The sequence below is a fragment of the Dipodomys spectabilis genome, unplaced genomic scaffold, assembly GCF_019054845.1.
Source record: "Dipodomys spectabilis isolate Male_0828 unplaced genomic scaffold, ASM1905484v1 ptg000138l, whole genome shotgun sequence".
Lineage (NCBI taxonomy): Eukaryota > Metazoa > Chordata > Mammalia > Rodentia > Heteromyidae > Dipodomys > Dipodomys spectabilis.
Window position 1 is genome coordinate 14,278,805 of NW_024870815.1, and position 25,474 is coordinate 14,304,278.

Consider the following 25,474-nt stretch of genomic DNA (forward strand, 5'->3'; position numbering starts at 1 on the left):
CCACACGATCGTCAAGCCCCTCAGCACCACACAACCGTACATCATTTCCCACTGTTTGACCTGACTCTCCACTTCATGCTCGAGTTCAACTTAATCTGATCAAGTATTTTTCCAATCCAGGACTTGTGTCAAGTCTTCCTGCTGCTAAAAGGAAATAGTTTGAGCGCTAAGAACCTAGGCTTTAGATTCGGGTACACAGATAAATTGGAGCTAACACAATTTCCGGCATGTTTTGCAGATTAAATTAGATAATTCTGGGAAGCCATGCATCCACTACAAAATGCCATCCTATTCACTTTAATTAGAAATCTTAGAATGCCAACGGATAGAATCTCAGTTCCCATGATTGTTATTTTCTATGATGTTTCCCATATTTTTTCTTTATTTTCTATAGCACTTATATGGGGTACATGTTTATATGATAGTAGTGAATTATCAAGCAGGATGCTCATGAAATAATTTAAATTAAATTTCACAGTCTTACCCTTTCCAAATTTGACAAGCAAAGCAAATGGTTAAAGCACAGATGTTTTCATTCACAGAATATTCATCAAAACCTGCTATAGTTTCTAAAGATTATACTGTTCTATGTCTCTTACTGTCCTGTTCTCTTGTGGTCATAATCGTGTGTGAGCACTTGTGTAGGGAACAGCATATTCTCCAGATGGAGAAGATCTTCAGGAAGTAAAATGAACCAAAGGAAGGATGTGAGCACCAGCCTTGTCCTGTATTCCAGATACAAACACATCGTGACATATAAGGAAAGCACCATCATATATTTGTCCCATGTTGTTTCCAAGTATCCCCTTATGAAGACATTTCTCATGCAGATACAGATCTGCCCCCTAAATGAACTAACTAGGACCATACTTAAGGCATCAGAAGAACTAAAAAATAATGTTAGTTGTTGATTTTGAGTTTTAATATGATTTCATTTCTTCAGAGGGTGCAGCTTTTTTCTTCCATGGGCCATTTGGATATTTATAACATTATTTGTGTGCCAGACAAAATAATCAATACAGGCAGAGAGGCAATGACAGCAGCCTCTGTGAAGTACACCCATCTGTCAGGTTATGTACCAAGTGATCTTGTAAGTACCGTACACCCTCAAGTTAGATGTTCCCCACTCCTGCTAGAGCAATGCTTACCCATATAGCAGCCTCTAGCCACGTGTTGTTCCTGGGATCTTGAGACGTTAATTATCCATATGAACAAATGCTTATCATTTAAAATGTGTACTAAATTTAAGCACTTAGGGGAAAAAAAAGAATGACACTTTTGGGCATTTTACCCAAACAATCACAAACAAGGTCTTACCAAAGCTACCAGCACAACCATGTTTAACCATCATTATTCACCATAGCTAAGATATGGAAGCAACCCAGATGCCCCTCAGTAGATGAATGGATCAAGAAAATGTGTATATATATATATATATATTATATATATAATATATATATTATATATATATATACACAATGGAATTCTATGCCTCCATCAGAAAGAATGACACTGCTCCATTTGTTAGGAAATGGAAAGACTTGGAAAAAATTATATTAAGTGAAGTAAGCCAGGTCCAAAGAAACATAGGTCCCATGGTTTCCCTTGTTTGCAATGACTAGCACATGTCTATGACAAGGAGAGAAGGTCAAAGTCTATGTATATGTGACCATATGACATGATGTTAACTGAAATGAACACAAGGTTTTTTTTTTTCTTTCTTGCTATTGTTTTTAATGTACTATGTACTATTGTTTTTAATGGACTATGTGATTCTTTTGTTTCTTTTGTAAGTTCTTCCCCCATGGTATAACTCCTGTTTTCACTGTATTTGATTCCAGTGTTCTGCATCTTGTATATACATTTTTTCTAATTTGTGGAAGGGAAGGGGCATAACGGAATGCTTAAATGGAGATGCAGGTTGACCCATTGTAACAATGAGATATACAGGACACTATGTTGAAAATGAACTCTACAATGTCAGCAGGGTTGGAGGGAGGGAGGAGTTGGGGAGGTGGGGAGGGAAGTGATGGTGGGGGAAAATCAAAGGAAGAGGTAACAATGCTCCATAGGAAATGTACTCATTACCTTACTCATGTAACTGTAACCCCTCTGTACAGTATCTTTACAATAATATATGTATAATTAAAAAAGAATGAAAAGCAGCTCATTACTAGTTTTTATACTGACAGCATGTTAGTTTGGCTATACCAAGTTAAATAAAAATATTATTAAAGTTGATTTCACCTACCTGGAAGGTGGTCATTTATGCCTGTAATCCTAGTAGAGATTGATTACAGAAGGATCATGGTTCAACAACATCCCTGGAAAAATGTTGGCAAGACCTAGTCTAAACCAAAACCTTGGCAGGAAGCTCATGACTATCTCCAAGCTACATGGGAAGTTTCAATGAGAAAGATCACAGTTCAAAGCCAACTTGATAATCCCTGGGTTTTATGGCAAGAAATACCGCCATCTCAACTGAAAAAGCTGGTGTGATTATGTGTTCTCAGCTACAATGGGAAGTGTACATAGGAAGATTTCAGACCAGCTCAAGCAAAAAGTGAGATCTTAACTCAAAAATAACGAGAAAGCACAGTACTGTGGTATGGTTCATTTGGTAGAGTGTCTGTCTAGCAGTTGCAAAGTCCTGAATTCAAACCTTAGCTTTTTTACTAAGGCTATTTATTATTTTTTCTAGTAAAATTCTTCATTTAAATTTTATTTTATTATTATTTTTTATTTAAATTGTATTTAAGTTATTAATTTTAATTATATTATCAATGTAAATCATTAGTTTTATTAATGTCATTTATTAATAACAACTATATTATAGATTATATTTATTAGAATCTGATGAACTAAGAAGGAAGAAAAAGTCAATTATACAACATAAAATTAAGTGTGATTTTTACAGAGCTAGGTCAATTTTATCTTTTTATTTATTATTACTTTTGTGCGTTGGTGCTGGGGCTTGAACTCAGAGGCTAGGTGCTGCCCCTGAGCTTTTGCTCAAGTCTAGCACTACCACTTGACCCATAGCTCCACTTCCAGCTTTTTGGTACTTAATTGAAGAATCTCAAAGACTTTCTTGCCCAAGCTGGCTTTGAACCATGATCTTCAGGTCTTAATCTCCTGAGTATTTAATATTACAGGTATGAGCCACAGGAATCCAGCTCAACTTTATCTTTTATAAACAATACTTAACATACTACAAGTAATGGAAAAAAATTCTGTTTCCAGGTTACTGGTTGGTTCACCGTGGACTGGCTTTCCTCAGAACCGAATGGGAGACGTGTACAAATGTCCTGTTGGTCAGTCCACTGCCACATGTGAAAAATTGAACCTGCAAGGTAAGTTTTGCTGTGAGTACCATTGCGTTTGTCATACATTGTCTGAGAAATAATACCAAACACAACCCTCATTTTCTCTTGAAGAAATATAGATGGAGTAATACAGTTCCCCTGTAGTCCTATGGAGGCAATCGTATCCAAATTTCCAAGGTTTTACCAAGGTGCATGGGATTTGTGATGTCCCCAGAACATAGACTGATTTCCATCAACCTTTAGCATCATTTTGCTGATTAATTTTCTCCATATCCAGATATATCTCCCCCTTTCACTTTAAGTACAAAAATATCAGTTCTAGGGTTGAATTTGGAGGTGCCAATGACTCATATGTTTTGGATGATATCTAAGTGATTACATTATAATAAAAGTTGGAAATTATTTTCTATTTTAGATGTTTAGATCTCAGATGTTTTCTATTCTAATGCTAGAAAGTTCCTGAAGATGAAATCTTAGAAAGATAGATGGGTGATATTTCCACCTAATATTTCCTGATATAAGTAAAAACTTCCTCAACATGATCATCACATCAGCTTTAGAAAAAAAATCAGGGCTGAAGTGTCAGAGGGTTCTCCTGAGGAATTGAGGCATGCAATGGAAAAACAAAGTATTGTAAAAATTGAGGGAAAGAAGAAAGGTATTGGTGGCTCCCGTAATCTTAACTACCAAGGAGGCTGAGATCTGAGGATAGCAGTTCAAAGCAAGCTCAGGCAGGAAAAGTCCAAGACTGTTATCTACAATTAAGCACACAAAGCCAGAAGTGGAACTGTGGCTCAAGAGTAGAGCAATAGCTCTGAGCAAAAAGAAGTCAGGGATAGCAACCAGGCCTTGAGTGCAGCCCTAGTACCATGAATGGGGGGGAAAAATCAAGGGAATAAAGAGTTTTAAAACAGTGACTAAGAAGAGCAGGCAAAGGAAGAAGCATTCCACACAAACTGTAAGCTTAATTTGTACCATCATTTCTGCCTCCTTAGAGGGTCTTCACTAAGAATGACAGTATCTAGGTTGAATTGCAGGCTTGATGTTACCATGGAAAGTGAGGGGAGGAGTCTAACTAAATGAAGGTGATAGTGATGGGTTGGGCAAGATGAGTCACTGATTTTGAGAAGAATTGCAGTGATCAGTAGTTCAAGGATGGACACAGCCACTGAGGTCGAGTTCAGGAGGAGAAGGGAAGCTGCAGAAAGTTATTTATTGTATGTGGTTTTGAGCCAGAGTCTACCCAATTCATATACAGACATTTTACCTACTTGCCTATTTACTAGCTTATTTGTTTACTTTTATACCAGTATTGGGGCTTGAACTCAGGACCTTGTGTTCTCTATTGGCAGCTCTACCATTTGAGACATTCTACTTTTGGCTTTTTTTTGCTGTTTAACCATATCACAACAAAATATAAAAATAAATTTTACAATAAAGAGTATTAGAGGGGCTGGGAAGGTGGCTCAGTGGTAGAGCGCTTGCCTTGCATGCCTGAGGCCCTGGGTTTGATTCCTCAGCACCACATAAGCAAAAAGAAAAAAGCCAGAAGTGGCACTGTGGCTCAAGTGGTAGAGCGCTAGCCTTGATCTGAACAGCTGAGGGACAGCACCCAGGCCCAGAGTTCAGGCCCCATGCATGACCAGACCCCCCCTCCCAAAATAAAGAGTATTAGATAACAGCTAGCAGAACTGAAAAGAGCAGAAATAGCAAACAGAATCTTCACCTGTGTCCTGCCTGGTTAGAATATTGTTTGGAGAAAACCAAATAAGGAAATGTCCTGCCCAGACCCTTTTCCCTAATGTCTTGCATTCTGCAGCTACACACTCTGAGCTCAGTTGCCTGTTCACCAAAGATATTCCAGTCCTGACACTGCACCATGTAACTCCACCTCTTGGTTGTATGACTGTCATTTAATGAGTGCAAAAACATGTGTGAACCTGATTTCATCACATCTTCAAATCTCTTTCCTTTTGAAAGCTTCAATAAGCATCCCAAATGTCACTGAGATTAAAAGTAACATGAATCTTGGCTTAACCCTCAAGAGGAACCTGGGAAGCGGAGGGTTTCTTGTGAGTATTTATCTTTCTTATTCTCATTTCTCTCCAGAAAGTTTGTAGTCAGCATCTTCTCTTCACCCTTCCCATCAAACTGAATCTTGAGATTCAAACACTGAGCTTGCTTTTAGATCAGTGATGCTTTATTAAGATAGCTATTACAAAATAAATCTGGAGCATTCAGCAAAACCTTTATTACAGTAAGTTTTGAAAAGGAAAGCTAGGTTGAAGAGCAAAAGAATTCTGATTCCATGCTCTTGGAAGATTTGTGTAAAAAGAATTCTGATTCCATGCTCTTGGAAGATTTGTGTAGAGGTTGCTGATTGCATCCAAATTCCAACTCTAGTTTCTACTTCCTGAAGAACGTTCAAGCTAGACACTAGCGATTCAGAAACTAGGTCTCAAAGGTAAAAGAATACTTTTGTTTGTAATCTTTAATTATAATGGCAGACTAATGTGATATTATTGAAGGCACAGTGCCATCTTTTATTTCTATTTTATCTCTAGCTTTGTTTTTTTTGTCAGTCATGGGGCCTGAACACTAGGCCTGGGCGCAGTCCCTCAGCTCTTCAGCTCAAGGCTAGCACTCTACCACTTGAGCCACAACGCCACTTCCGGCTTTTTTTGCTTATATGGTGCTGAGGAATCGAACCCAGGGCCTCATGCATGTGAGGCAAGCGCTCTACCACTCAACCACCTTCCCAGCCCTATCTCTAGCTTTTATATTCAGCTTTTAAAACGATATAAAGAAAAGTTACCACATATCTGCAAAATAGAATCTTTAGCAAGCCATCTGAGGATAATTAATTTGTTAAAACTCGTATACCCAAAATAAACTTTCAAGCAAATTAAGGATCTCATATCACAAGCAAGATGAAAATAGAAATTTTCTGAAGGGAGGAAGAATATCTAAGGTTATAAATACTAGAAGAAATATAGGAAATTGTTGAGAGATTGGACTTTATAAGAAATGTAAAACAATACACACCCCTATATATTGAAAGATAAAACTTCAATAATATTTGAAATTCCTACCAGATCATACAGGAATTGTCTCACAGTGCTGTTCTGTTAAAATTGTTTTAGTAAGCCACAATAAACTGTGTTTATTGTGTCTATACCATGATGTGCTAAATTGGAAGTCTGCTTTATAAGCAGATTATTTTTAAAATGTACCTATTTTGAAGATTCCCATTCTGTTTGTAGTAACAGATATTTATATTTAGGCAGCTTCATTACCAATGAGAAAAATATTTCTTGTAATTTGTGTTCAATCAGCATACAAATAAATACCACAGTAGATCTTCCAGGTTTTGATGATCCTGGAATTGCTATCATGGTTTCTTGTTGTTTTTTAAGATTGAATGAGTCAGAAGAGGAACTATATTAAAAGTTGGGGATTATAGAATGTATTTCAAAATTTTTAATCTGTAACTCTAGTAAAATAATAGTGGAAGACAAGTTGAAAGATTAAATTAACAAGCAATGTATCAACATAGTAAAGATTGAAAGAAAGGGGAAAAAAGTTTCTTCACACACTTGAAAGGTCAAAATCATAAGATACTCTAAATGTTATGTGGAAAAGACTGACAATCATCACATTTTTTAACCTTCCTAAGTGTTGGGCTTAAAGCAAGAATGTTCTGGCACCAACAATTGGCATATTCTAATTTCAACTTCTTAATGCTGTTTTCCATTGCTTATGAAATGAAAATTAATACCCTATTCTTGCATACTTCTTCAGCTATTTTTCAAGGTGACAAAATTTTTTAAGAATGCTGATAAAAATTAGTATCTACTATTTTGTAAATTACCAGAAGTGCCAATAATAACTGTCCTCTAATTGGCAAACTAGACGATTTTATAAGAAACTGTATCATGTCCAGTGAGCATGAAATAAGACCGCAGCTGCTTCTAGCTGCTAAGCTACTAACAGTTACACTGGGTCAAATAAATTCCCCTTTGTTTTTTCCAATTGCTTCTCTAAAGTCCATTCTTTTCTTTTCAATTTAAACCATTGATCTCTACATCAGATCACTGGTTTATGAAATGCTTTATATACAATCCATGAGGTAGATGTTAAACACTTTAGACAGTCAGTGTCTTGACAAAATTTCTCTTTCTCAATCTTTCCATCTAGTGATTTTAATATCATTCAATCTAATATTTTCCATATGCTTTAATAATGTTTGAATTAGAGGTTCTTGGCATTCATTTAAGGCCTGCTGAAAGGAAAGGATTAGGATTATATTAGTGGACATAATAATTGGAGGGTGGGTGGTGTAGTCAAAGACACAAGTGTCACCAGCTTTAGGGGTTGAATAACTACAAAGTGGAAATAAGGGTTTTAAAGCTTACAAAGTAAGGAAATACTTCATAACTAAGTTAAAAAACTAGGTCATGAACTTTATTTGTGTTTATCTTACATTTTTATTAATTATTTTATTTTATTTTTGTTGGTTGTGGGGCTTGAACTCAGGGCCTGGGCGCTGTCCCTGAGTTCTTTGTGTTCAAGGCCACAGTTTCACTTGTGGCTTTTGAGTGGCTATCTGGAGATAAGAGTCTTACAGGGATTTTTTTCCCCTGGTTGATTTTGAACTGCTTTCCTTAGATCTCAGCTTCCTAAGTAGCTAGGATTACAGGCATAAACCACTGACACCTGGCTCAACTGTGTTTTAAAGTGTGATTTTTCACACAAAATCTGCTCTCTCTGACTCTCTTGGAAACACTCTGCAAGCTATTTCATAGCAGTGGACAGCAGGGACAGAGTGGCTTGTCCTTGCATGTAAAAATGTGTGATTTATTCACCATTGTGTCCATACACAGCCTGAGCCATCTTCCGGGGATCCTGCCTGGCCCTTGGAGGCATTTGGCTTTACAGTTTCTGCTGATTAGAAATGGAAGGGACAGGAGGAAACTTTATCTTCAAACAGTAACAACAGCCATAGACACAGAGCATCTGCCACCTTTTTCTCCATCACTTCTGGCCACAGTACCTGCAAGTTCTTACCCGAGGGGATTTATAGCTAGTTAGTTTTAAGAGTTGACAGATCCTAGACTCAAGAAAAAGATTAGTAGACATGATTTCTTAGTTCTGCCAGTAGAGAGGTGAAAGGTTATATTTCCTGTGCATGTTCACTTAAAATGTTTTTATTTCTTTGAAGACATGTGGTCCTCTGTGGGCCCAGCAGTGTGGAAATCAGTATTACACGACTGGTGTTTGCTCCAATGTCAGTCCTGATTTTAAGCTGTTGGCCAGCTTTTCACCTGCAGTTCAGAGTAAGTTGCGAATGTGCTAAAGGTTTGAGTTGGTGATTTACCTGTAAAGGAGAGGGTGGATTATTATAAAGTCTCACCCAGCTCTCTGTCAAGTCTTGTTTTTATGTGGCTGTGACGTTTGACCTACCCTGGACCTCTGATTCTTTTTCTTCTCCTGTGTAGCCTGCCCTTCCCTCATAGATGTCGTGGTGGTATGTGATGAATCGAACAGTATCTATCCCTGGGATGCAGTAAAGAATTTTTTGGAAAAATTTGTGCAAGGCCTAGAAATAGGTCCCACAAAGACACAGGTATGGACAGACCTCGGCAGTACATAAACAAATCCATAGCTGTTTATTTTCTGAGAAATTAATGTCAGCCATGAAGTTTTAATTTTTGTATTTGTAAAATCTTCATATTTAAAGCATTTAATGGTAACCCTGAAAGTCAATAGAGACTTGTAACCCTGTTGGTTATTATTCTACCTATGATCTGGTCCAAGGCATTCTTACACAGCCATGAGTGCCATAGCATTTTAAACTTCTCTTAGTAGCCTATTTTTGCCCCTCTAACCCATGAGTTCATCAATACATTTTTAAATTGGATCATGTACTTTTCCATTTGAACAAATGTCCAAGAGAGCTTCTATTTCAGAAGAATCTCTTCACTTGATTATTCAAGGCACTGTGGGCAACATGGCAAGATCCTATCTAAAAATTTAAAATTAAAAAGAAAGATGTCATTCTTTGGTGTGATGGTTTCTTTCTCTTTTTCCTCCTTCCTTTCTTGTTTCCTTTTGAAATTTATCATTGGATCTTCCATTTGCGAATATTTTTTTATTGGAGAAGCACACTGAACCAATACCTAGAAGGAGTTCATAAAATACTGCTTCCTGTCCTTGGGCTTCATTTAGTACTCCAATATCCCATATTTTGTGAGAATATTTTTTCTACATACTTTTCTGATTGCCTATACATACTATATATACATGTGCATATACGCATATGTATTATACACACATATTTATATGAATGTATACATTATAAAATATTGATGTTGCTTTTAAATATCAAGAAGACATAATAAATTATGAAATGCTGGAAGTTTGTATGAACTTTCACCAGAAAATCCAGTTTACTGAGACTTGTATACTATAAAGCCCCTATGAGAGAAATATATATGTATGTATGTATCTATGTATGTACATGTATATGCTTATTTTCTGTAGTTAAGCAGGTTACTGATAGAATCATAACTGATTCTATTTCACAGTCTCATACAGAATTCATGGCCTTTCTCTTCTGTCTTCCTCCCACAATGAATCTTACTTTTTCTCTAGAAGAAGTAGTCTCTTTTCTTACCATCTAAATGTGACCTGTCTTTAAGTTTTAGTATCTTTATCCCTTCCATTTTCTGTTAGAAGTTCTGTGGCTGTGTCATGGAGTCACTTTACCACCTTCTTCCTCTAATATTGGGCTGAAACCCACAGTTACTTTTTCTTGGCCCTGCCCTATTTCTCAAGACATATATCCCATCCTAAAGAAAGAGATGAGAGACACCACATTTCTCTCCATCATTCTAAAGCCTAGAATACTGCCTTCCAGGCAAACAGTACAAGACTGAACTCAGAAATCCAGGCCTTGTATCTTTCTTAAATATGACCTCAGAGATTTCTTGTTGCTATTTCCTGCTTATAAGAGCCCATCTCCTAGGCTTACAGAATGATATCAAAGACTAGAAATGTGACTTTCTTAGATTACTTTTGCAAACTTCTCATTCAGAAGTCCTCAGCTCTCTATGAAATTTCCTCGAATGACATTTTCTGGGGAAAAAAAATCAAAAATTCCTAACACCATATTCACATTTACAAAATATGACTGCAGAGATACCCAAGCCAATAATAGAGGAAATCTAATATAGTAAATAAATCCAAATTGACATTATTCTTAGGAGTACATTGGCTTTTTTTAGATTTAATTCTGATTCCTTTTAACATAGTTATCTTCAATTCATGAGATTTTTGTCCTGTATCTATAATTGCTTGTCATTGTTTGCAAACTTACATCCATTCTGTCTATGTTAATCTGTAGGTTATCAGTCTTGTTTCGATATTTATCCACATTAAATATTATAGGGAGTTCTTTATAAGTCTCCAATTATTACTATTGACAGCCTGTCACACATCATCTTGCCTACCTGGTACTCCTGTTTATATGACTGGCCACTAATGAAGATGTTATTGTACTGAGATGTAATGGCCAACAACAAAATTGGACATGGCTTCCTAAAGCCAATAGCTCCTGTTTAAATGCACCAGCATTTTTATTACATTGGTGAAATTGACATTACTTACAACGTGATGACAGATCATTAATAAGCATGTGCTTTTTATTTTGAAGGTAGCATTAATTCAGTATGCCAATTCTCCAAGAATTGTGTTTAACCTGAACACTTTTAAAACCAAAGAGGAAATGGTTTTAGCTACATCCCAGACAAACCAACTGGGTGGAGACCTCACAAATACTTTCAAAGCAATTCAATTTGCAAGGTAAGTTTTGAGTCAAAATATTAACAATATAAAAGTGCTGACTACTAAGTAAAAAGAAAGAAAAGACATAGGAAACATAATTTATCTGGAATCTATTCATAAATCTGAATAGACAAATCTCTAAGTATTCTATGCTTTGAATATTTTAAGAAGGCACATACAAAATTAAGTTAAAATCTTTGATTCTTGGACTTTTAAAATAAGATATGACATGTTGCTAGATGACTTCATATGAATTGAATGAAATGAGAAAATCTTAGGTTAAATAAATACCAGGCAATGAGCCATCTAGCATTAATTTTTATCAGAACTACAAACAGAATAAAATATTGGAGTATTTCATGTAAATTATCAAGAGTTACAGAATATTGAACACAGGACCCCACAAGCAATGAATATATTTATTGCACTGTTAGAATCTGTGGGATATGTAAAATTTACAAGCTATGTTAGTCCTTACCTCCGCTTTCCTGTTATTCAACCCCTTTGCCTTTTCTCTATTTTATACTTGGAAAAAAAATACTAACCACTCTGTTGTTAGAAAATAAAGGAGAACAATAAACTTGACTTTCCTTCGTCTATTTTCCACCATATTATCTTGTGCCGTTTCTTTCCAATACCAGATGGCATCTCGAGGCACACATGGCCTTGAGATGCCCCGCCCTGTGCTCCTGCGCCGTCTCAACTTTCCCACCTCCTCCTTCAAACCGCTATTTTGAACCCGTTGTCACATGACATTGCAAATTGCTAGGGCCACTCCCAGTGTTATGCCCCCATCCCCTCTTTTTCTTTCACAGCTTTTCTCTCTTAGAAATCTTGTTCCCCCTTGGCTTCATCATCAGCTCTGTGTAGCATTTCCATTGTCATGTTGTCAGTGGTCTCTCCCCAAAGTCACAGAGGCTTCTGGATCCTCTCTTTGGAGCGTTGTCCTACTAACAACTTAAACATGTCCTGAACTGGCCCTACTCCTTTCCCTACCATTTCTTTTTCTACTCCTTTCCCTCATAACTTTGCCATTTTGAGTCATGCCACTTCCTTTCTCTCAGTCCTTCAGACAAACACTTAATGTTTGGGAGTTTTTGTTTGTTAGTTTGTTTTTTGGTTTTATTTTCCTTCCACACCTCCTTAGATTATGATCTTGTCAATCACTACATCCTGCCATTTCTACTCTGTACTTCCCATTATATCTGCCCCCTTGTTTCCTGGGCATATATATTTTAGCCATTGTTCCCCTTAGTGGTGATGTTCTTCATGTCTTAAAAGTATGTTCCCTATAAGAGAAGATGCAATCAGATTAAGCTCTCTGATTTCCATTATGGCATCCTTTTGAGTCCAACCATCTCATAAGGAATGGGACAATTAATAAATCAGTGTGAAATAACTTTCCTGGTCCAGTAACAATCATCTAAGGGGAAGAATTCAATTGAGATACTAATACAGACTAAATAATGAAGAACAGGTTAAATAAATCAGTGTGTTCAAATAATGAAATATTGTGTACTAATAAAAAAAGAGAGTTTTATATGTACCATTATGGGAAGATCATCTACAAAGATGAAATATAAATATTTAAAATACAAACAAAATAAAATAAAATACAGCATTCTTTGTGTAAATGTTTTTAGTCTGTGAATATATGCATTTACAACCAAATAGAATGTTTTCTAGAAGGAAATAAGAAACAGAATAGTGTTAACCCTTTAAAAAAGCAACTTAGTGTCCATTTTTTCCCTTGTAAATAGTTTAATTTTTTTGTCTACTTTAATTCTCTGTGTGTATGCTAGTATGCTTAAGTCTAACACTTTACCACTTGAGCAACAGCTCTACTTTTAGTTTTATGGTAGCTAATTATAGATAAGAGTCTCATAGACTTTCCTGCCGGGCTGGCTTTGAACAGTGATCCTTAGATATCAGCCTCCAGAATAGCTAAGATTTCTGGTGTGAACCACTGGTGCCCAGCATCTCCATTACTTTTAAAACCTAATTAAATGGCAAATTTGCATAGGTCTAATGAGTAAAATTTGTGACAGGAATGTTTTTTCTCTGTTGGTATATATTAACTTAAATTTTTTACATAAATATATTTAAGGGCAAATTCACACACACACACACACACACACAACCTACTAAAATTATCTTTAACATCAAGCAAGAAATTAACAAACAGAAAATCCTTAATTATGACACCATGATATATTGTGCTAGAAAAAAAGATCTATTTGGCGCTAGATGTCTATAAATGAACTTCATCTTCGTGGGGCTTGAACTCTGGGCCTGGGCACTGTCCCTGAGCTCTTCAGCCCAAGGCAAGAGCTCTACACTTGAGCCACAGCACCACTTCTGGAGGTTAATTGGAAATAAGAGTCTCACAGACTTTCTTGCCCAGGCTGGCTTTAAACCACGATTCTCAGATCTCAGCTTCCTGAGTAGCTAGGATTACAGGCATGAGCCACTAGCACTCATCTGAACTCCATCTTATGAAAATTAATTTTCAAATTTTTATCTGCCTCAGAGATTTTGCTTATTTGCCAGCTGCTGGAGGACGACGAGGTGCTACGAAAGTAATGGTTGTTGTTACTGATGGTGAATCCCATGATGGGGCCAAGCTGGAAACAGTGATAGAGCAATGCAACAATGATAATATATTGAGGTTTGGCATTGCAGTAAGTAGCTTTTCTTTCCACTGGTCTTTCAGTCGCTGGGCAAATGTTCATTTGTAGCCTCACCTTTTCAGTTTACACTTTCATACTGGCTGCTCCAAGTTTATTATTGAGAAGTTTTGCTGTTTCTTTGCTTTGCACTGCTTTTCATTACTGTCAACTAAACAAATGTTTATGAAATGCTCCTTGATTTACTTTCCCAAGGGGATCTGTGATATTCAGAAATAAAAGGTGCTAATAGGAAAACTGGAGTTGAGCAGGAATGACTTTTTTTTCCTCTTGTTCCTCTGTTTTCAAGGTTCTTGGTTACTTAAACAGAAATGCCCTAGATACTAAAAATTTAATAAAAGAAATCAAAGCAATTGCTAGTATTCCAACAGAAAGATACTTTTTCAATGTATCTGATGAAGCAGCTCTACTTGAAAAGGCTGGGACATTAGGAGAACAAATTTTCAGCATTGAAGGTAAATTTTTTTTTAAAGCCCCATTCCAGGAATTTTCTTTTAAAAACTGTTCTTGAGAGTTTGTTATTTTATTATCGAATACTTGTCATATGGATCTAAAGTTGTATAACCTGTATTTTAAAACTCACATGAATCCATTTATTAAAAAACAGAGCAGGAAGTGGCGCTGTAGCTCAAGTGGTAGAGCACTCGCCTTGAGCTGAAGAGCTGAGGGACAGCGCCCAGGCCCCGAGTTCAAGCCCCACGACCGAAAAAAAATAATCAGTGCTTAAAAAACAGAGCACATGAATAAGCAGTTTATTTTTTTAAACTCAAAACACAAGTGGCCAGCAAACGTAAGAAAAATATTTCTAGCTTCAGTAATTATTTAAAACATACGAATTCAACCACTTTTATATTTTGTCTAAAATGCACTTTTACCCAGATCAATAATGTTTAATCTTACAGATGCTGCTGAAAAGCAAAGAAATGCATATATTGTTAAGAACATGGAAAGCTCTTATAACCTTGGAGGAATAATTTAACAATCTTTATTATAATTTTATGTTTTATATTACAATATATAATCTTGGAAGTTTTTTGTTTATAGTAAGCATACATGCTCTTAAATTATAAAAGAATAGTAAAGAGTTTTAACAATTTAGTTTGAGGAAAATAGTATATTTTTAGATTTATAATACTTTATGTATATAGTCTAACAGTATAAGAATATAACATATATAGAAATTCACTATATAGAAGTCTGGAACACCCTTTCAAGTTGTTCAAAAGCTCCACATGACATGGCTCCAGATGGGTACCTCAAATTAAATTCTACAGTAAAAAGAGTATTTTATTGAGTACCTACCTATAAGCTCCTGTCTTAGAAACTGAGTCCGGGTGATTAAAGAAGTTAAATATTCATTGCTTCAGGCTGATCTGGATCTCCTGACTACCTGTTGGAAATCTGTATCCGAAAAATTATATGGCTTCTTAAATATCCTATAATACTTCTAAGTTACTTAAATTATCACCGAAATCTAATGTTCCTTGAAATAATACAAAAATATAAAGCCACCTATGCTGATATTTATTAACAGTAGCGGGAATAAAAACAACTCTAGTGTGATCTAAAACTTCACTAGTGATGTTTTGTCTACTATATAATATTGAAGACTTTTGAGGAGTACTATTCTATTTACAAAAGTTCCCTCTATTCATCATGTATAAATTATTACATCTTCTAAACAATACTGTCTTGTAGTAGTAAAGAGTTCAGCTTCCTTTCAACGAACATTAGTGAAATGTTACCACTTGACCCCAATCTTACTGGATGGATAGAAAATGAATTCTAATTGATTCTTATAATGTTAGACAGAGATAAAACTCTTATGTACAACTAGGATAAACTTTTCAATTGATAAGTCTTGAATCTTGAGTTCTGATGGCTGACCAAATATGTCTGCATTTTCTCCTACAAATTAATTGCCTAATTCTGCCAGCTGCATCTGAGATCTTTGGTCACTAGTTATATGAAGATTTCAAGGCTAAAAATTCAGTTAGTGTGTTAGCTAGTATTGCTACATTAAAAGAAAATCATGATAAAAGACAAATCATAAACTCAATTTTCACTTTATCTCACACTCTTCCTTTGTTGAAGGTTCTTTGATATCAGGAATGTCATAAGTATTCTATTAAATATATTAATGACTAAACAAAATTAAAACCAACTTTGAAAACTACCTTAGACACTTAATGATTTCTTTTTGTCAGAATTCTCTAGTCAAAATGTTGTATGTGCAATGTGTGAATGCGGGGGGAGCTATATTTAAAAACTTGCTTTAAAATTACTGACAGTCATAATTCTTTCAAAATGGTCTTTCCCAGGTACTGTTCAAGGAGGAGAAAACTTCCAATTGGAAATGTCACAAGTAGGATTCAGTGCAGATTACTCTCCACAGAATGTGCGTATGTCACATAAATTCAAATTATACCGCCACTGGCATCACATCAATCCCAGTCAAAGTAGCTCAGACATAAAGTAGGCAAATCAATCAGTCCTCTAGTTACCAACTGTTCTAAGTCCTAGTCACAGCCCTCTGTGCTGCTGATTAATCAAATAAAACGTGAAGGTTAACAACACCTTTCTTTCCCTATTCCAAACAAATTTGTAATGGGAAAAAATAATATATAAGGAAGGTTTTCAATACTCAGGACACAAACACTGTATGTTCATTTCAAGTGTTGCCTTTTAGGGAATTCCCTAATTCAGAAATACTTGTCATTTACACTGAAATGTTTATCGTTGGCAGTTTTGCATTCTGAGTTGCCCTTAATATCTTAGTCTGAGAGCTAAGATCAAAAATGATTTTTTAATGTAGGTATTAGTAAAAAATGTGAGATAGGATTGGAAAATACCACTGTATTCTTAGCTCAGGGAAGTCTGTTTTTGTTTCTTAGAAATATCTGAGTTCAGGCCTCTGATTCTACTTCTTCCAAGGACATTAGTATAGATATAGGGAAAGGGGCAAAAAGATGTGAAGCCTTAGGAACTATTTAGGGAACAATAAAAATTCAGACAATATTATAAACAGATTCAAGAACCAAGCATACCTAATTCTCTATCCAGAATAAAAGTTACTTTTTCAGGATTATCAATTCTGAACAATACTCATAAAAATTATGACTCTTTCCCATAGAAAAATGTAAATAAATCTGTGCAGAGAATTTTGTACATGATTCCACAAGGTTGTTCAGTCCTTGGAGCCCACTTGTACCCCCTTTCTCCCCGCAGTTCAATCTCCGATTTTATTTCACTCATTTGCAGAATCTCATGGTCTCTTATCCTTAAAATGAGACATCATTTCCATGTGTATTATTTTAATCCCAAACTATGTACATATTTTTTGATAATTAAGATCAAGTATATAAAAATAATATCTGTCATGCTGACCAATCCTGTGTTCTACATTGGTTGATAACTTTAGATGTTCACACTGGTTTTGAACCAATCCAGAGTAGCCTAACTCTTTCACCTTCTCCCTGCCCTTCAGGGCTGAAGGAAAACAAGCCTTTATTTTTCTTCCAATAGATTACCTGTCATATCTGCAGGTGCCTTTTGTAGCTGTCCAATTAACGACCAAAAACCTGGAAGAAGAGTCCTTAAGTGATAGAATGCTAACTTTGAGGGGAAAAAAAAGCTCATTGTCAGAAGTCAAGCCCTAAATTTAAGCCCTAGGCCGTGATCAACAATACAAAGATGCAACTGGTCAGAAGAAGGAGCCTAAAGATGTGTCTGACAAAACAAAGACATCATTCTCCTTTCTGTGAATTCTGTACTTCCAGGGGTTGAAGTTTGTCTAGTATTTATTGTGAGCTTTTCCTATGAATATGTGGGAATAGAAGCCCACACCTGGCTCCTTTGTAGAGGCCCAGAAAAATACAGCATTTGCAAATGTATGGCTTCGAATAGAAATCATTTGAAGGTGGCTATGTAATCTTGCAGCAATTTATCCATACATTATAAGTACTACCCAGGATGACACAGCTCATGATCAGCTTGTTCTAAAGGACAAATTTATTGTAGTGATTTTGAAATAAATCAAAATACTTTCACAAATGTTTTTCTGCATTGCGTTTAGACAATGTGTTTCAGTGTTTTGCCTCCCCTACATTCTTATTCATTAAAGTTGTCTTGTCTTAATTTTTACTGTTCAATTCTTGCAGCATATTCTGATGCTAGGTGCAGTGGGAGCTTTTGATTGGAGCGGAACTGTTGTCCAGAAGACATCTCATGGGCATTTAATCTTTCCTAAAAAAGCATTTGAACAAATTCTGCAAGATAAAAATCACAGTTCATATTTAGGTAAGGCATAGTAGTATTTGGCACAGGAAACTGAAATAATCTACAGGAAACTGAAATGCTCTTCCATTAAAGTAGCTCCCTATTGAATTTCAGGGTCAGTTCTGCAGGTCAAACCTCTGAATTGTCCTCTAGCTAACTATATATATATATTATATATACATATATAATATATGTGTTATATTATATATGTATATATAATATGTATGTATATGTAATATATGTATACATAATATATATACATATATATGTGAATAACTATATATAAATATATAAAGTGATATATGTGTATATATATAACATGTATGATAGAGAGTTTTATATATATAGTTTATTAGAGGACAATGCAAAGGTTTCGTATGTATGTGTATATATATAACTATATATAAATATATATAAAGCTATATATATATATATATATATATATATATATATATGTTACTTCTTTGCCAAGCACATCAGTTGGTTGCTCAGTCAGTTGGACTTCTGTGAACATGATCTTTAAGAATTGAAATCATGTCTAAAAACCATTGTAATAAGTAGTAGTCTATTATTTTAGGGGCTCTTAGTGATTTTTTGTTCCTGTAATGAACAGCCACTGCTTTTGAATATATGTTCTAAGAACACTTCCTTTGTTGGCCTTTCTATCCCTGTAAACATTTAAGTCCTTTCAAGGGGTTCGTTGAAGGCTATTTTACCTTCAAGAACTAACCAAAGAAATAACTTACCTGAAGTTTAACAACCTAGTATGTGACAAATCTAAAGGAGAAACGTGGGACTGGCTAACTGCATGACATCATGTTCTCCCCACCATGCAATATTACCTTTTCAGGTCATTTATTCATGAAAGAAATACATGTTGAGTACCAAGTCCATTGGTGGCTGATGAAGATACCCAAGAATGGAGGGCCAGCTTTACAGGATGATACCCTACTTATGTTGAACAGGGCTTCTAGTGAAAGGGCAGTGATAATTCATTTTAAATATTGGAAGAGGGTCTTAAATAATATGCAGTAAAACTTTTACATCTGTAATTTTATGGCTCCAAGGATACTATCGCTGAGAATATACTGTACTTGCTGAGAATGCATGGAATTTAGTGCTGTACTACTGATACTTAATTTATTTTTTCTCCTCAATAATCCTGTTCAATGTAACACTGCCAAGCTACCACTAAAGACATGTATTCTTTTAACATTCTGAATGTTTTACTCTATCATTTTAGTGAAGAATATTAGCTTTTATTTTGCTTTTGGAGCACCATTTGCTTTGGGAGGGGGGCATATTTTCATAACATTAGGAGTAAGGAATCACTTCACAGATCATATAAGGACCCAAACCCAACAGAAGATACAGGACAGACTAACCATCTTACATAATGCATAAATGGAAATGGAAAGGTTTTTATTTTAAAATCTCTTTTGATTTAAAAAACTATTATTAATTTTTACTGTGTTTGTTCCAACCTTCATGGAATAAATCTGTGAATAAAGTAGGCTTTCTGTTCTCAGTACCAGTGGGAGTACCTTCCATGTAACTCTGAAGAGCCTTGGGATATCTCTAGCTTTGAGAACCTTATCTGGCTGAGATATCCAGCACACTCACCCTGTGACTCCTTCACTCCCAGGTTATTCTGTCGCTGCAATTTCGACTGAAAAAAGTGTCCATTTTGTTGCTGGTGCTCCTCGGGCAAATTACACTGGCCACATCGTTCTGTACAGTGTGAATAAGAATGGCAATGTCACGGTTATTCAGTCTTACAGAGGAGGGCAGGTAACTACAACTTAGCAGAGCAAGTATAGTGGGTGGTTCTTGGAAATTAGCATTCACTTAGTGCCTCATCTATGTTTGCTTCTGTAATGTCCTTTTTCTGTGTAGACTTTAAGCCTTCACAACAGTTTTAGATTTACCATTGCCTTTGGACAAGTTATCTCAAGTTTTGCTAAAAATTCTAAGATCACAGAGCTTTAATGGGGTTGAGCTATCCTTAACATTAATTCTATATGGCTCACCACATTCTTGTGTGCTGGCTTCCATGTACTTTTTTTTTTTTTTTTGGTCTGGTCCTAGATCTTGAACTCAAGATACTATCTTGGGTTGTTGTGCTCAAGGCCAGCACTCTACGACCACCTGAGCCACAGCTCTACTCCTAGCTTGTTATTGTATAATTGGAGAAATGTCACACAAACCACAATCCTCAAATCTCAGCCTCCCAAGTAGCTAAGATTATAGGCATGAGCTACTTAGCACTCAGTGATGTTCATATTTTGATTTCCCAGATTAGTAATGCATGTTGACCAGCCCATACTATGCCCCAAGTATCTGGAGTAAAAATAATTAGAGGAAAGGAGCAGTATAATAACATAAGCAATGAGCTTCCACATCTGGGCCTGTTAAGGTATTCTGTTGGATTTGATATTTGTAAAACTCAGGTAACTCGCCATCTCTGCCACTTCCTACTGCTATGTAGCCATGTGGTAAGCAGATCCCAAGACTAAGCTTACTGAGGCAATTTACAAAAGGTCTGTGGCCAGAGCAAAGACCAGCCAGCTGGCTCCTTTTTCTTTCTAAGCAGTTTTTAACCTCTGGGCTTAGGATACTTGAGAAATGAGTATCCTCGATCCCTTACAACCAACAAAGTCCTTCCTAAAGTCATAACTAACCACAGAATTCTCTTCTCTGGGATTAAGTCTGATTCTATTGTTCCTATAGATTTTTTTCCTAAGAATAAGACCTGATTTCTCAGCCATAGACTAACTATTGTCAGATATTTTTTCCTTCCTCTTTAAGTTGTTTTTATTTTGAGAAAACAGTGAACACTTTATGGAGTTATTAATTTCCTATTAATTCCTGAGAGGTGTTTTAAAAAAGCATGGATTGAACATACTGAATGGGATGAATATTCACATTCTCAGCCTCAGTTTTATTTCATCTCCATCTGTGTCTCTCAAAGCATGTAACAACTCACCTTTTCTGAACCATGCCAAGGAAACTGACATCGTTGTTTTTCCATATCTTTCCACCTAGAAAACTTGTCTTCCTAGAAGTTGTCTTCATATGTCTTTCTTTGTAAGCATACCTGGAGTCTCTGCATTTTGATCACATAGGATTTGGGGTTGTCTGAATTCTGGTATACTTTATGATGGAAACACAAGTGTTTGTCCTCTTGCCTCTACTCTTCCTGCCTTTCTCTCTAGTACCTTGTTACACAGCTCCTGAGGATTTCTCTTATGTATGTGCTGCTTGGCCCACTAGCACAGAAATACCTGGGATGTTAATGAAAATGTTATCTCTGTATCACACTACAGAGTCTCTGGAAATGGGACTCAGGGATCTGTATTTTAAAGACACTTCCTTGCTGATTCACATGCACACTAATTTTGAAGAACTAAGAGTTAAATGGTGGCACTGATGTTTAATGTTCCTAGCACCTTGCAGGCTTACCATTTCTATGTATTGAATAAATAACAGCTTAGTATGTATTATGTATATGATATATATCTATAGTTATATGATATATCTAGATTTAGACAGATATATAGGTAACATAGAGAGATATGGAGATATAGATAATATAGATGTAAGTATAGATGATATATATATATATACATATATATATATGAGAGAGAAGGAGAGACAGACAGACAGACAGACAGACAGACAGACAGACAGACAGATAGATAGATAGATAGATAGATAGATAGATAGATAGATAGATAGATAGATAGATAGATAGATAGATAGATAGATAGATAAATAGATAGATAGATAGATAGATCTGACCCTAAGAATTCTAAGACCTGTTTTCTTTACCATGGCAGATTGGCTCGTATTTTGGTAGTGTGCTGTGCTCAGTTGATGTGGATAAAGACACCGTTACTGATGTGCTCTTGGTGGGTGCACCAATGTACATGAATGACCTCAAGAAAGAGGAGGGAAGGGTCTACCTGTTTACCATCACAAAGGTAAAAAGAAATATTTTATTTTGCTTTTGTACTGATGATGATTCAATCTGCACTTTGAAGGAAAGTTTAATATTCTTGAATAATAGTTTACACACATAGTACAGTTTATGTCATCTGTTTTGACAATGCTGTCATTAAGTTAAAAGCACAGGCTGACATTAGACAACTCCGAAGGGAAAAGAAGTTGAAGTTAATATAATAAAATTACAATTATATGTTATAGTTTTCTTAGTTACTTAAATTGATTTAAAATTAACTCTCTAACAGGAGCAATTAAAACAATTCTAATTGCCCATAAGAAGTATGTATATTTTATGTGCAATAAAGGATAGGCATATGTATTTATTTGAAAGTTTAATAAATTCCTACTCCCCTAAATGTTTCTTGATTGTCAAATACTCAAAATTGTCATTAATCATTCAAGCTAAAAGTATTTCTTAATACTATTCTACTAAATTAATTTTATCACATTATACTAGAGAAGAAAGAATCAACAGTGACTCATTTTCATGGTAGATGAGTTTTACTTTCTTCTAGAGTCATGAAATATTTCCATATCTGATTATAAAACCTGAAGGAAAAATTGTGTACTTTATAAGAAAATAGTGTTTCCTTTGGATAAAATTATTATGTGTTCCTTCTAATAGAATATTAACAATCTAATCTCCCATTTCTTATCTGATTACCATCATACAAGTCTAGTAATTTTATTTTGATTTGGGTCTACTTTAGTTTCCTTCAGGGTAATTAGACTTGCTCCAGAAAAATATTAAGTCAAAGAAAGATTTGGCAATGGGTAAGGATGGTAACATGGAAGGAAATAGAGAAGAAAGATTGAATATTGCTTTATAAAGTATTACAGTAAAAAGAATTACTTCTTTTCACCATAGCTGAAAGGACAGATATCCTGTGATATTAGTTGCTGAAATTCTTTTTCATAATTCCCAGCATGGAGAACTTTTAATTCTAGGTTTAAAACACTTTCCACAGTTAACACTTTGAAAATCGATTTGGACATCATTGCTGCAGATTTCAGTTCTACACATTGTGGAGTGAACTTTAATCACCCCTTTTCCCCTTTGCAAGGGCATTTTGGATAAGTACCAGTTTCTTGAAGGACCCAAGGGCACTGAAAATGCTCGCTTTGGTTCAGCAATCGCAGTTCTTTCAGACATCAACATGGATGGCTTTAATGACGTGATTGTTGGCTCACCTTTAGAAAATCAGAATTCTGGAGCTGTATATATTTACAATGGTCAACAGGACACTATCCGCACAAAGTATTCCCAGGTAATCCATGTGCTACATAATGGCATATTATTATGTATTCGTTAATGCTAAAGATCTATCCTAGTTATTTTATAACCTCATTTATTCACTTAAAAATAATAAGGATGGAAGTGGCGCTGTAGCTCAAGTGGTAGAGCACTAGCCTTGAGCTGAAGAATTCAAGGACAGTGGCCAAGCCCAGAGTTCAAGCCCAAGACCGACCAAAAAAAATAATAATAATCAGGAGCCGGGTGCCGGTGGCTCATGTCTGTAATCCTAGCTACTCAGGAGGCTGAGATCTGAGGATCATGGTTCAAAGCCAGCCCTGGCAGGAAAGACTCTGTGAGACTCCTATTTCCAATAAACCACTAGAAAACCGGAAGTGGCACTATAGCTCAAGTGGTAGAGTGCTAGCCTTGAGCTGAAGAACTGAGGGACAGAGCCCAGGTCCAGAGTTCAAGCCCCAACTGACAAAAAAAAATCAGGAAAGAAAAAGACTGGAGGCATGGCTCAAGTAGCTGAGGACCAGCAAACAAGTGAAAAGCAAGCACCACCAAAAAAGAAAGAAATAAGGAAGAAAGAGGGAAGGGAGAGAAGGAAGAAGGGAGGAAGGGAGAGAAGGAAGGAATTTTGGAAATGATCACATAGTGAATATGAGTATGCAGGGGAGAGGCTGTTTTCTTTCTTCTTCAACTCTGCATCTCTTGTTTTCAGAAAATCTTGGGATCTGACAGAGTCTTCAGAAACCGTCTCCAGTTTTTTGGGAGATCTTTGGATGGCTATGGAGATCTAAATGGGGATTCCATTACTGATGTGTCCATTGGTGCTTTTGGACAAGTGGTTCAACTCTGGTGAGTCAATAAGCTCTCAGCACAAATGAGCTAACTAAAAATAACCAACTATGCTGGTATGAAGAAATACTGTACAGGTTATATAAGACGGTAGAAAATTTTATGTATCTTAATTTGCAGAAAGAAATATATTTTTCCTGGGGAAATATATATGTATATATATTATCTATAATAGTATATCAATATACTATTATATTTTGATTTGTATAAAGTAAGGAATGTAGTTTTCCTGGGGAAATTTTATATAGTTTTTCTGAGGATATAACATACATACACACACATATACACCTACACACACACACGTAATAGTTTTCCTGGGGGAATTACATATATAAATATCCTACATAAAATGCATATATTATTATATATCATTTATATAATATATAATGTAATAAATGTATTCTTGCATATATTTTCTTAGCATTTGAATAAAGTTTCTCTTTATATAGTGATGAGAAGCAAAGTATAAAAGATAAAGCCCTTGATACCTTCTTGTAAAGAGCCTACTTTTACTTATAGCAAGAAGGCCTCGTGTGAGTGCTCTAAAAACACCATTCAATGATGCTAGTAAACTGAACTTCTCATATGGTTTGAAAGTATATTTTTAAAAGTATTACTTGTGAACAAGAGCCATTATTTGGGTTTACCTCTCATTGACTCCTATAGAAGCAGAAGATTGGGAGAACAAGAAGAAATTCAAAAACCAGGTGATCCAAGGTCAAAAATAAGCATAGGACCTAGGAAGGAAAAAGAATCCAAAAGAAGTTGATTCAATTGAGAGTTGAAAATAGGCCTTATATGTTCCAATACATAGACAGCAGAGAAACATTCATTGGTGTTTATGACCTCACTTCTAGATTTCATGATACCGTTTACAAATCCCAGTTGTGCCTTAGTGAATAAAATGAATTGTTTTTCTTGCAGAATAAAGCTATTATGTAGAAAAATAAAACCCAATATTTATGACAAAGAGTATTCAAGACAAAATACTTGAGACAAAGAAACAAGAAATATATTTACTAAATAAAATTAATATAAATCATTTAAGAGTAGAAAAAGAGAATAAATTGTGATATCATTATATGGTTGATTTCTAAATGATGTAATAAGAAACCAAATGTCTCAGCAAGTCTCACAATGTAAAACGTATTGGTAGACCTCATACTTAGTAGGCTATATTTTTTTTCTATACCATGGTTTTCCAATATACTGCTTTGTAACATAGGCCATGATAT

The 25,474-nt window shown here is 35.5% G+C and overlaps 1 protein-coding gene across 1 annotated transcript in view; it reads left to right on the plus strand.

The window, feature by feature from the left end:
* Itga2 (integrin subunit alpha 2) overlaps window positions 1-25,474 on the plus strand; it is a 95,717-nt gene that overhangs the window by 38,927 nt on the left and 31,316 nt on the right. Inside the window, exons 3-15 of the mRNA XM_042690536.1 lie at window positions 3,244-3,353; window positions 5,307-5,398; window positions 8,548-8,662; window positions 8,825-8,952; window positions 11,041-11,189; window positions 13,702-13,852; window positions 14,148-14,313; window positions 16,180-16,256; window positions 18,019-18,157; window positions 19,782-19,927; window positions 21,976-22,119; window positions 23,206-23,409; window positions 24,103-24,239. Of these exons, the coding sequence (XP_042546470.1) occupies window positions 3,244-3,353; window positions 5,307-5,398; window positions 8,548-8,662; window positions 8,825-8,952; window positions 11,041-11,189; window positions 13,702-13,852; window positions 14,148-14,313; window positions 16,180-16,256; window positions 18,019-18,157; window positions 19,782-19,927; window positions 21,976-22,119; window positions 23,206-23,409; window positions 24,103-24,239 (1,758 nt within the window). The remainder of the gene's footprint in view (window positions 1-3,243; window positions 3,354-5,306; window positions 5,399-8,547; window positions 8,663-8,824; window positions 8,953-11,040; window positions 11,190-13,701; window positions 13,853-14,147; window positions 14,314-16,179; window positions 16,257-18,018; window positions 18,158-19,781; window positions 19,928-21,975; window positions 22,120-23,205; window positions 23,410-24,102; window positions 24,240-25,474) is intronic.